This window comes from Adelges cooleyi, unplaced genomic scaffold (assembly GCF_023614345.1).
Source record: "Adelges cooleyi isolate 19-005CV unplaced genomic scaffold, UGA_ACOO_1.1 ACOO_flye_CR_arks_rails_tigmint_CR_PRNA_376, whole genome shotgun sequence".
Taxonomy (NCBI): domain Eukaryota; kingdom Metazoa; phylum Arthropoda; class Insecta; order Hemiptera; family Adelgidae; genus Adelges; species Adelges cooleyi.
In genome coordinates, this window is record NW_026096053.1 from 7,456,766 (window position 1) to 7,471,116 (window position 14,351).

The 14,351-nt window shown below is 35.4% G+C and overlaps 1 protein-coding gene across 1 annotated transcript in view; it reads left to right on the plus strand.

Annotated features, from left to right (window-relative positions):
* The first annotated feature begins 1,920 nt into the window (after positions 1 to 1,920).
* Positions 1,921 to 14,351, plus strand: part of LOC126840391 (uncharacterized) — an 87,108-nt gene continuing 74,677 nt past the window's right edge. The window contains exon 1 of the mRNA XM_050576080.1: positions 1,921 to 2,621. Within this exon, the coding sequence (XP_050432037.1) occupies positions 2,305 to 2,621 (317 nt within the window). The 5' untranslated portion in view covers positions 1,921 to 2,304. The remainder of the gene's footprint in view (positions 2,622 to 14,351) is intronic.

The window sequence follows — 14,351 nt, forward strand, 5'->3', positions numbered from 1 at the left end:
GCACTCGGTCAAGTAAATTTTCCAACTCTAATAATACATTTATTAGCTTCGGTGCGGAACTGAGAAGGTATTGTATTTACGCAATGATGTGTTTTTATTTTTTTTTTTTGTGTCTGAACCCACGATATCTCGTAAACCGCTGAACCGATTTCTTCATGTAGCAATCTACAGATCAGAAATCATACCTGGAAGGTACTATCGATAAACATTAACAAACCAAAAAAATATCATAAACCTTTTCCCTTAGAAGGGATAGCATTTTTTTCTTCATTTCACTTTTTCAAGCAAAGTTTTAGAGATTTAGATCTGAAAATTAGACCAAAGGTAGATCTAAAATGTAACTATAACATATACAATTTTCTCAAAAATCTGTAGTCAATTTTTTTTTTATTAAGGAAAAACCCCAAAAATAGGGTAAATTTACACTTTGGCCGTAGTCAGTTTCTAGGTTGCTATGTGTGTGTGAATCAACAGTCAACAGGTAATGACATTTTTTCATTATATTGTTAATTATAATAAATGGGTAACTATGACAGTACATTTTTATAGACAGACGATCAACCCTTATCGTATCCACCCTGCACAAGACTAAATATTAAATTTTAAGTACATTTTTGCTGGTCTCACGATATCTTCTAAGCCGCTATAACTGGTTTGAACATACTATCCACAGATTCGCATCGAAGCGTTTATTTAAAAGTGATTCATCACTTTCAGTTATAATAAAATCTGTAGACCTGTGACCTCTTCGTCCCCACTATGCCCCGACCCCACTGTACTGGCTTTTTTTAATTTTTAGGTTGCCATGTGTGAGTGAACCAACAGTCAACCCTAATCTTATCCACCCTAAAAACTAATACTAGAAATACACATTTAAGCACATTATTGTCATTAGGTACAATGGTTTTATTGATATTTGTATTTCTACCGTAACAGATTCGCATCGGAGTATTTATTTCAAAGTGATAAAATCGATTTCAGTTGTGATAAATCATATAGATCACTGATCTACCCCGACTCCATATGCTCTGTCCTTACTGTACTGTTTGTTGTATTACACTATCAATTCTTTAAAATTCTTTTGCATTATTTGAGTAATTGTAATTTACATATAATTCAAGAAATTACATTTTCAATTATTAAAATTGTATCAAACTTTTAAAAACTGTTCGCAAGACGTTTTACCAAATAAGACCTTTTGTTATTTAATATTGTACAACGACAATTGTACGTGGACAATACCGGTTAAAAAATTTACTGTAGGTAGATAGTTATTTTATTCACATAATATTTACACTTCGTTTAGATGCTTTTTAATATCTAATTAATGTTATTTACAGAATCGCTAGACGAATGGACACAAAGATAGAAAAACGAATGCAAAAACATTCAAGAAAGTGACAACCTAGTGCAAGATTTATGTCAGATTTAACTTCAGAAATTTCAGTTAAACAATTTTTAAAAATGATTATATCATTTAAGTTCGAGAGGCCATCGTTAAATTTCAAAACGGTTTGTAGACACAATGATATACACATACTTTTGTAAACCAATATTGACTATTTTAATTTCCTTATTAGAAAGAACGCATTTTTTTCAAATTCAATTCGTTCATACATATTTTATTGTTTTTTTTTCGTTAGTTACTTTTTTTTTTGTTAACTCCTATTTTGAAATTGTATTAACTATTTTTTTGTTTTTCATATTATACATTTAATATTTCGAGTCATTTTTTTTATACAATACGAATTTTATGTATATACAATTTTGGTAATTAATTCCCGAAATTTATTATTTTAGTTGTACGGATTTTTTTTCTCATATTTCTATATAATGTTTTTTTAAGTGAAAGTAAAAACATACTGCGGCGGCCGCCACCAACTCCGTGTGTGTGTGTTTGCCGTGGCCGCGTGAAGGCATCCCGTCAGTCGCGCGCCGGACAATCGCCGTCATACACAAACATTATCCACTGCGCCGCATCCACTTATCAACGATCCGGCACCGTGTGTTATCGTGCGCCGATAACGGACTCCCGAATAATAAATCAAATAAATACATTCGCCGCCATTTATATGTCACCACTACGACGGGCAATTATACTTTTGGGCGTTTAATTTTCGAGTGTTAAAAAACCACGGACGGTTTTTTTTTTTTTTTTAACCGCGATCGATTCCTTATTTTTATATCTCACGCAGTGTATCGTTAACAAAAAAAAATAAAAAAACCGTTAAATATTGTTTGCATTTTTTGTATTATGAGTGCCGTTTTGGGCGACTCGTCGTGAGATCATCACCCGGGTAAACGATGAACGCGATAATGACCATTCTGTGGGCCGCGTGTGTCCTGTCGTCCCTGCTGCCGGCTCCGACGTCCGGTTACAGGGCGGTCCGCACTTCCGGGCCGTCCGGCCCGTTACCGGTAACCGTACACGTTCGGGCTGCCGGCTCTATGGGTTCAGCCGCCGCGGCCAACAGGACAGCGGCCGCAGCCGCCGCCGCCGCCGCCACTGCCTCCACCGTGATCACGCCGCTACAGGCCGCTTCGGCCACAATGTTCTCGACCACGAGTTCGGCGTCCAACCAGACAAGGAATCAAACTAGATCCGAAAGGCTAAGAGCCAGGTAAGTGATCAAAACCATTTTTTTTGTCATAGGTGACCAACGATTACCACAGGGATTTGATAAGAATATATTCACTTCATCCCTATCGTGGTCGGTTTTTATATTGGTTTAAACGAGGTTATACAAAAATAAGGAATGGCTCGGGAGTCTGTGATCGTTGGATAAGTTCAGTGTCATCGAGTCGTATGAAGGACATTCTTCCTCTTGTACCATTCATATGTATAGTATACAATTCATATATTTTACAATTTCAGTCTATATATTTGGTGTTTAGGCTACCCTCCTACTTATGAAGGACTGGTACAGGCGATTTTTCACAAAATCTTAATTTAGAGCTTAAATCTATGGGGGCTTAGGCCAATTTTTGATTAAGAAAATAAGTTTAGATTTATTAGGAAAAACTTAAAACAAGTAAAAATATAAACGCTTATAATAAAATAAAAAAAATAAAAAATCGGCTTTTTCTCTAATCAGTAAAATGTTATAGTAAATGGACCAATTGAAAAACTAGTATATTTTAAATTATATTGAAAAATTGTTTTTGTATTTTAAAAAATATAATCGATCGTGACTATATGATAATATGATGTAGAATACTAGAATGAATAATACATAATAAATGTAGGTAGTCATCAGACATTTGCTGCCTCCACTATAACTACTCCCCTAGTTAGGTTCTAATTTTATGATATTATTAATACTCTATTATAGCATGAATTTACTCTGACGCATACTGTATGATGACATTTTGAAGATCCCTCTTTTGACGGTTTTAAAAGGGTTTGTTCTGAAAATTAAATTCAATGTTTAAAAATTAAATGCCGCCCTCGTAGTAGTGAAATATATTTTACTATTACTATAGATCAGTTTATACCTAAAAGTATTTCACACTTAAAATAATTTGCATATTTTTTTATCCTTGAAGTATCATTAGTTTTTGGCAAAATTGTGTATTTATTAGTGCTTATGATTTTAAACGTGTAATTTGAATACACGTGTACACGAACCCCGTGTAATTAACATACACGTGTAATTATAAATACACGTGTATTTAAAAAAAAATTTAGTTTGAGTTAACGTATTTACACAATTATACTTGTGTTTGACTTCGTATGATTAAATAGACGTGATATTAAACGTGAAACTAAAATTAATAACAAAAATAATTTTTTTTGAATACACGTGTATTTATAATTACACGTGTATGTTAATTACACGGGTTTCACGTGTAATCGAATACACGTGTAATAGGGACCTCTAGTATTTACCCATAAAATGCTAATGTAACTCGGTGAGACCTGAGTGATGATTAGAAATTGCATAGAGAGTTTATATTGGTTTTTTATGACAAATATCATGCCAATATAGTCAATAGAAGGTATTATTTTCTACTATAGCCTGATCTGTGTTTCACCGGTATAAAATCCATCTTCACACAACTTCTATTAGAAATTTGAGTTTGTTAGATTTGAAGAGATCAAAACAGATGTATTTAAGTTTTAACTGGAAATCATAATTAAAAATATTGACGGACATGATAAACAGAAATTTTGTTTTATTTTGATTGGACAAGAATTTATGAACAAACCGAAAACTAAATACTAAGTACAAATCCCATCGCCCATAATGGACAAATTATTAAGTAGTATTTTTTCAAGTATACCTGAATCATTTCATTACAGGGTCAAAAACAAAGAAAATTTACTTCTTCATCAACATTATATCAATTAGTTTAACAAGTTGATTTGTTTTTCTGTGCAATTTTGTTTTTCAATTACTTCCGTAAAATCTCTATATTTTGCAAGTTTTTTTTATTTCGCTTTCAAATTGGTTATTACCTTGTCACACTTGTCTGACCCGTTTTTAACGATTTTACAAAACTATTACGTTCGGTCGTAATAGAGTTTTATATAAAAAAAATACTATTGTTTTGGAGTTTTTATTGTATTTGTGCCATTGAAAGTGTAAATTAATTGTATGGAACTTGTTGTGCTCGTTTATTTTGTGCGAAAACGAGAGTAGTTTATTTTTGTCGAGGAAGAGGTTATAAAAAGAATTTGAACTTTAAATTAATTTTTCCAGCCAACTGGTCTTGCGATAATTATACAGGGTGATTCAGAAAAGATGGACCATACGGTTGATGTACTATTTACACGGTAGAATTAAACGCGTCGAACAATACAGTTTCATAACACAAGGATGAAATGGAATTTACTTTTGGACTTCCGAACTTAGTAGATGTATAGGTATATTATGTATCACTCAAGCCTAAGCATACGAGTGTAAACAAACATCATGTTGTGTCACGTAATAATATACTTACTGAGAGCGTGGCGAAATCCAGAAGAAAATTCGATTACATTTATTATGAAATTATAAAAAAAAAAAATTGTTCTTATTAGCGCGTATCCTTTATATACAGTTTAGAAAATATAAGTTTGTTGTGTACGCTTAATGGTACACCAGATACGGAGGTAGACACATTAATAATTATTTAGCGGATTTCAATAGGCTTAATGTGTATACATATATGATATATTGTAATTAAAAATGTAATTCCATTATGCCGCGCCGGGCATTACCTAATAGGCGATATTTGACATTTCATTATCAACCTTTAAGCCCGGAATTGGTTTTTTGAAAACTGGTCTTGCACACGTATGTAGGATATAATGTTGTTTTTATTCCGTTTGTGTCAATTCAACACATGCCATTCCAATATTGTACTAGCGCCGTAACGGAATAACAAATAAGTGTATAATAAAATTATTTTTATTGTAAAAGAAAAAAAAAATATTGAAGACTAACTAAGTGTTCCTAACGCGGAATTCCCGAGGTCTTAACGAACCTACCGTGTGCGTGGAATTACTGTACGCCTAATAGTATGCGCGTGCATCGAGATAAGAGTAGACAGACGACTGCTAATGGTGGTTGTGGCTTAAGCTCCTCATTTTAATGCCACAGGTCTACTGAAACGGATATTGGCTCCCCGTCCCGGTGTCTAGAACGCCCGAGACGGTTCCAGAATAAATCCCGGATTTATTTATGTAGGTTATATGATCATGACGATCCTTGGATTTTGCCTGCTTTTACTCGGCCCTCGAACATTCCTGTATTTTCTGTATTCATTCCTGTGCATTCCTGCGTTTGATCGAATTCGTGGATTCTTTAAGTTCTGCGTTTAAGTTTGGCCCCGTCGTTAGCCGTTATAATGGACGTAGAAACAAAACATTTTCTATCATTTTTTGAAAAATTGTAATAGATTTAATAGGGGTTGCTACCATTTTTACCAAATTCGGAATTCCTATTGATAACTGATAAGGATGGCAGGTCTTCGAGTGTTTTGGCACTCGCTCGCTACGCTCACTCGGCGCCGTGGTTTACCTACTCGTGAAACCTTTTTCGACGGGAGCCGTTTGGGAAAAAACAAACAATGGATGGGAGCTGTTTGGGTTGCACCGGTTATAATGGCCCCTCCATAATCAAAAATAATCTTTGTGGAAACCCTTTTCCATAATAGCATAATTATTGTAGATAACTGTTTGTTTAAAGGGAGAATTTTTGAATTTTTTCGCTGCTTTAATACTGCTTTCAATTTCCCCTTTAAAGCTTCAGATTTAGGCTTGAAATCATTTAAATTGTAAATTTCGAAAAGGGCCCATCTCGAGTTTTGATTTTCCCGTGTTTTTTTAATTTACACAAATAGACCGATATTTTATGAGCGAAAAGAGCCCAAATCTGTTTTCTATTGTGATGAAAAAAACATCCTATTTTTTGAAAAATTAATATTAATATTAAAAAGAAAATCAGTTTTTTGAGTTTCCTGGAAAATTTTAATTTTTTGATATGAGCCCTTTTCGAAATTCCCAATTCATTTGTAGACACAACTAAACTACTTATAGGCTTGGGACTTTAAAATATTACAACTAATAACTAAAAATTGAACCTAACTAGTAGCTTACTGATTAAAAAAAATCAATCTTGCACAAATTGACAACATTGAGCCGTGTCCGGTGGGGGGGGGGGGCGGGGGAGGAGTGTCGCGTGACAAATAGACACTATAACTGTACAATGTATATACTTATGAGTTATGACATAACATAAGATTCAATTAGATACTAAAAAGAGAAAATGCAAACAATTTGCTTCATCGCCCATGTAGGGGTCTTAATTCGCGCTTACGCCGTTTGTTTGACCCGAGGTCGCAAATATCGGTGCCTATACTCTATCTCACGTGAGAACCGTTCTGCGCAGAAACCATAACTCATTACTACCGTGTGCACTTGTGCAGACAGGAGTGACGCGCTTTTGTTTCTGCGCAGTACCGTTCTCTCGTGATACAGAGTATATTATATGTCCATACTTTGATAGCGGTAATTACCCGTTTCTAAAGTAGTTAAAAAACAATGACGTGAACCCGGTCGAATCGATCCGCACGAGTGCACGACACGACGCCTTATGTAGATCATATTGTACGGTTTGGATTTCTTCAACGAGCATGCGCCTATGTATACAATATTAACGTTCGCGTTGACAATATAACGGTCTTATTAGCGATTTGTTAAAATTGGCGGATAGGATATTTCGAAAATAGGTTTCAAAATGATTCTCTGACAAAATACAAATATATATCTAGATCCTTTCACGTTTCACTGTAATCTAATATTACTATGGGTGGCTGCGATTGTCGTTTCCTTCTCGTTTAAAATCGCCGACGTACCTATTTGTTAATTATGGTACGCCCACCGGTCAGATTGCTCAAGTACGTTTCCTTAATTAGGTACCCGACAACGCTGACCGAGCTTTTAAACAAAACGTTTTCGTTCGAATGTCGAATAGAAGCCCCAATTTTTTTTTATGAACTAACAGATGCTATTGCGACTTCCGCGTTTCACTTAGTTTAACTCAAAAGCAAACCTTAGATGTTTCCACAAGTTACTCGGCAGAGCAACTGCAACAACTAACAACAAACTAAGTCTACGATATGGCGATTTTAATTCAACTGTATACATTGAAAATTAAACGGCTTCGAGCCGTTCAGACAAACCGCGTTGTACGATAGAATCCAAACTCATCATAACTGTATGGAAACAATAACTTTCTGACTGATGTTAAGTTATGACTTAATAATAATCATAACACCTAATACTTATAACGCTACGAGTGTCATTAAATAAAATCCCGTTTTGAGTCACTACCCACTGCATAACTGCATTACTCACATAACATGAGTGATTTTTCCAAATTTGATCCAATTCCTATATGATACTCCTCTAACCTCTCTTCGCGACGACCCGTCCAACCGGTTGCCGCGTATACAGTGTTACCTTATTATATTATTGAGAAAATGGCAAAACGAAATAATACACATGTAATACTATTGCATTTATATAAAAAAAAAAAGTTTACTACATTAACCAGACTACCGGTGAAAGCCCGGCGGTAAATTAGAAAATTATACTTTAACTTATTGCCGATTTCTATAATAGTAATAATAATATTGATCCAACCAGAACTGTAAATTGTCGTGTTTGTACCTACAGAGTACAAAATTAGTATTTCGCACAAATCCACCGTGTCTATTAACATCCGCACATGGTAAACCCATAATATAAAATGTTTGTCGCCCACTGTTCGGGCCAAAGTAAACCGTCCACACTGACAGGCGGTCGCGGGCAAGGCAAGAAATCTGTTGGCAGCACTACAATGTACAGGAACCAGTATATTTTATTGTAATAATAATATTATAGTGTTAATTCTCGGTATAGGTATTACGGCAGCAGCTCTTTGGGAGACGGCGTCTGCTCGCTGAATGCATAATGAACTAAACGGCTATGATATGGGTCGTCGATCGGCTGTACAATAATATTATACATCACCGGGAAAAATCAATAGTTTACAAATATAGGTACAGTCGATGCCTAATAATAATATTTTCTGCGGTCTAGGAGAGATTAAGATGAGTCCCCTGGTGTCGGCGTCGACCCGGCTGTCCGGTTTCGTTTACAAAACACATGCTCTGCAGTCCAACGGCTGGCATAGGTTCAAACGGGTCATCGCCGATCCGTGTTTAACGTCTCGGTGCCGTTATTAAAACATAATAAATCACGGTCGCTGCCGCCGGTTATACTTGTAATATTATTGTCATATCGATATCGATGCCTGCCATATAGTGGCTAGTGCTGTTATGAGTGCAATAGAAATTGAATTACGTAGGGAAGACTCGGGCCAAACACTGGTAAAAAATAAACCGTGTCAAAGTCATTTAAAGTTGATCATCCTACATCCAGAGTAAACGGTCAACAAAATAGGGTCAGGTTAGGTTAGGTTAGGTTTCCAGTCTATGACAAGTTAAACACACGGACGGCGATATAGGGAGGTGGGTAAAAAATAGTCCTCCTCCTTCTTATATACCTCTTCCTCCACAGAATATAAATTTAACTTAAAATTATTCTGCATCAACCAAAATAATTAGTTGATCGCCTAGAATTTATTTTGTTCGCGAAAAAATATTTTTTTCCGTTGTTTATTTATACAATAATATTATCTCTATTTTACAAACTTTTATGATTGAAACCTCAAACCTGCTCTTGAATAATTAATTTTTATATAAGCTTTCGAAACTTGAACGGTAACGTATAATATATTTTATTCATTTTTTTAGTTAAGAATAATTTACTTAAGTTTTAACTGGTCGACCATCGGTTTTGAGTAGCTGCTTTAAAGTTATTTAAGTTTAAAATTTAAACGCAACGTGAATTGTCTATTACTTATTACTCTATCGCACAATATTTTTAATTTACATTACATACCAAAACTATTGTATGTATTCGATGTTTGTAAATAATGTTTTTTTTTTAACAAAAATTAATAATTTATCATTATTTATCTAACATTTTTGACCGGGCCTAACGAGAGTCCGGTCTCCAGGACCATAGGTCTCACTGACACCCCTCACTCTTGTGGGGGGCTTGGGTATTATAAGGATCACGTATGGCTGCAGTCAGGTGACCTGTTCGTTGAACAGGTGTTAATTTTTATAGACCGAATGGCGGTCTTATGGTCGTGTGTGTGTGTGTGTGTGTGTGTGTGTGTGTGTGTGTGTGTGTGTGTGTGTGTGTGTGTGTGTAAATGTATAAGTGAGTGGATACCGCCTGCCCGTGGCGGTATTGCGGACCAGAAGCGCATTTGGTCACTGGCTGCATAACACATCACAGCGATACACTTTTGCCTGTCCTGTAATAATAATATTTATGATGTAACGGACGGACTTACCAAAGCGATAATATTAAAATCGAACTACGGGGTGCGTTTCTATAGTAATAATATTATTATATATATGCCGTAATGTTATTTTCCAGAATCAAATAACGCTGTGGCGTTCCGCGAGTGTATAATAATAATGATTGATTCGAGTTCAATAAATGTAATAATATTTAGTAATTACCGTGTCATTATCGCGAGGCGGACCACTCGATTGCTCTTAACATAATAATAACGACAACGTCAACGTTAAATAAGTTTTACAAGTCGGACACAAGTACATAATTATTGGAAATGATTTTTGCCGTGTTGCGTCCCTAGAGAAAGTCCCTACAATATCAAAGTCCACTGTCCAGTCAATTATTATTAGTTTATTTTTGTCTCAGCCTTAACATAATATAATTTTAACGCGGTATAATACTTACAAAGCAGTGTCAAGCCATTGTAATTTGTAATATTATTGTATTATGTTAAAATTATATCTCCGGACCGCGGTGGCTATGGTCTGCGAAAAACATATGTTTCCAGTGATAGTGCCAATATAGGCAATCGGTTACATTTGAAATGTTTGTTTATTTTTGAGAGTACGTTTGCACGTGTCGCAATAGCTTAAGCCTAGCAATAATAATTGCATCAGTGTCGGCGTTTGATCTGTTCGGTTTACAGTATTTTTGATTGATTGGCTAATAAACTTTCAGCGACCATCAGATAATTACGGTTTCGTGTACACAGAGAGGAACATAAAATAATATTGTAATGAAATTATTGCTCTGAAAAATCACTAGTTGATTGAAAAGGTTAGATAATGTTTTTTAACAGTCGAACCCGGCGTTTGATCTCAATTACTAATTTATAAATGTATATGTACCTGCGCATTTCGCATCAGTGACCCAGATCTAACGCGGGTGATTTACAAATAATAATGATGTGTATCATAACAATTTATTGTAATCAATCATTATACCGGGGGAAGTAAAAAAAAAAAAAAATTGCAGTAATTCGAGGACGGTGACTATAAACACGAGGAGGGCCTTGAGTTTTAGCCTGAACGAAATGTATTATCACAATGATCGGTAGAAAACGTGTATCTTTTAAATCAAGTTAACCCTCTGTCTGCATTTAAGTGTGTACCACTATCAGGGGAGAACAACTGTACCGATTTCGATGTTGTTTTTATTATTATTTTTTGGTAATTTACGGGTTAGGCTCATTTAGTAGTTTTGATAACCACCCCCTGGAAACTACCCTGTGTAGCGAATTTGAGCGGGCCCATTCAACAGCCACGGCCTACACTACAGTAGTGCAGTAGTAGTACAGTGGCCCAGATCTGTCTGTCTAATATCTATGTACTACAATGTATTTGTAAAAGTTGAATGGTTATTTATTATTGATTGAAAAAGGCCAGAGCGACAACGTAAGTAATACGTCTCGTTTATCAAGCCAGAGTGTACAAACTCTTGTAGTATGATAGATCTGCGATCATATTTTAGTCATCTAAACTAAATCTAACTAAATAAATAGTGTCGAACTAAATGTATAGTCGTTTCAACTAAAAATTGGGCCAACTATTTTTTAGTTATTCCAACTAGAAATGTACTGTGTCCTTATATTAACCATAATTTTAGTTGGACCAACTATGTATTTTTTTTCGTGTACCGAGCACGGGACTATACATATTTTATTCTTTCGTTTAAAATCCGTTTCTTTATCGATTTCCGCGTGTGTGTTCGCGCGTCTATATAATATAATTTCCTCGTCCAAGAAAGTGTTTGTCGCCGCCAATTACAGATGGGTCACGGGGGCGTTGCTCCTCTCAGATTTGTTGCGGCACACCTCGTCGAACGCGTGTCCTGCGACCCATTTATTTTCGCACTTGTCTTGTCTGCAACAAAAACCTTCTAGACTGCAACATAATGTATAATCCGAGTACGCTATTGAATTAACGCCAGCACGGAGAAAGACTTACAAAGAGAGAGAGAGAGTACTAGAGGAAATAACGTTGCGGCGATCGAATATTGTATTATGTGTGATATCGGGCCGGCCGTTGGGTAATAAAATTGGCCCGTGTATGGACCAAAAGTTTTTCTAAGTACGATTAATCAAACGTGAAAAAAAAACTGTATAAACGTACTTTTATTATGTATATTATTTAACGGAAGGTAAGGTGCGGTACGGTCGAATTCCGTTAACCATTAGAACTTAATGGCGTGCTATATTCGGACATCTGTCCGCATTGAAACGCTCGCCGGACAAAAGAAACAGAATAAAAATATCGCTTTCCTGTTCCTCGTCGTAATAATGACCTTATACACACATTTAATGACCGATATATTGAATCATACACACACACCAAGCACGCACAAATGTACTTAAATATATATATATATATATATATAGTAATAATAATATAACGTGTATGCTCCAGTGTTATTATTTATAGTGAGCAAACACAATTATCGTTGGGCAATAATAATAATAAAATTACACAGATACGGCGGTAAGACAACTGCAGCGAAATGGAAAGTTTAGCGCTAAAATCAAACCATTAATTATTATTCCCACGAACATGAATTGCTAACTTACCGGTGTGCAATGTTCCCATAAGATCCGCGACAACTAGCCTTTTTACCGATCGTTTGGGGGATAAGTCTCATAAACAATGTGAACCTTATAGTATGGACTATGGACGAAAGTATACCGATTAACCAATAGAAATGTGTGTTTATATTAGTAATAAATACAGAATTTACAATTTTGATATTTGTTTTATTATGGATTACATTTTCTATTATTCAACCAAAAACAACATTTTAATTTCAAAAAATGTATTTGACGTGAGTAATATTAACTAACATGCACGAATCATGATAAAAATAATAAAAAAATATACGTTGTGTGTGAGGTGTAAAAATAAGTGTGCGAAGTGAAGTCTCTCAAGAGTACTTATGGTAGTAGCTTTGGGCCCTTTTCATATATTTTTTAAAAATGTAGACTATTCAGTAGCCACCTCTGGCCTATGGATGCTAAGTGCTTACATGTTTAGATTAATCTTTATGGGAATGACAACATTTTGCACGATACCGTTTTAAGCATAAACGAGTTAATTATTTTACGGTAACGTGTAGCGCCTATCATGTATGTTCAACGATTAAATAATATGTTACAGACACTTTTACTTTTTTGACAACCGGTCACTTTTGTTGGATTTATTATTCATGGATACTTGGTAAAACGAGTCTTAGTCGAATTTTAAGCGCGCGAGGGAGTTTTATATTTAAAAAAAGTAATTTAACGAGAAACGCTTTATTAAATAAAATACTATAAGAATAAATGTACCGAACGGTTGTTTTTTAAATGTAAATTTATTATTCCATCGACGATAGTAAAAGTAGCGAAATTCAAATATTTCAATCATAAATTTGATTTGTTTAGTGCGTTTTTTTATGGTTTTCGCTTGTTGTACAGAAAATATTGTTTGTTTGTGTGCGTGCTTCCGATCTGGCCAATGTATGTATTATCACCAGAGAACTATATGATTTTGCCATCGCTTTCTATACGAAATGTGATTATTATTTATGTGTACACGGACACCTCGGTGGTATTGTTTATTGTATAATACAATGTTATGGATGGGTTATGCTATGCCACGCCACGAGGACGATAACACAACAACACAAATAGAGAGTGCCGGCCTGGGGATGGACGTGACCAAAGTATGAAACGGTTTCATTAGCCGCTGCCGTTGTGGTGACGACGACCACGGTCAACGAGGAGATGGTGGGCATAAAGTTTTGAACAAGGCGAAACATTATGTATTTTAGGTACCTGCTATGACGTTATGCCGCGTGTCGGGTGTTATTTGCATAGAATAGTAATTATTATCATAGCAGCGACCGCCGTCGAGTCGAACGGCGGCGGGGGCGAAGGAGTTACAGGAGTGTGAAGAAGAGTCGCTGGTAAATAATTGAATAACGAGACGGGCAAAACGTGTTGGAATATTTCACACACACGGCCTAGTATTTTTGATGTGTTTGACTAACCTCCAAGGTCGAGTGTACGTGCCCGAGCTGATAAAAGTGACGGCGTCAACGATGCTCGCTAATATGGCCACCGCGGGTGACAAAAAAAGTATAAAAGTTATTGCACCCATCAACGCAGGTGTGATAATAATGACAAATGTGATGTTTAGTTTTGCGGTCCCAGCTCGTTAATCACGGAGTGGCGCAATATATCATGCTTACTCTTCTTTAAATGATAACACACACTAGAAAATATTATAATACATTTTTTGATATGGGATTAAAAAATATAGTAATTATCCTTAGGAAAGCAAACGCCATTACTTTTTTGTACAAGGTCAGTGGCGCACAAAGCCCTAACAGTTTGTGTGGAGAAAATACTTGTCTGACTGACCCTATTTGAATGGGATAAAACGAGAAGAAGAATTTAAGTGTTATTAAAAATATT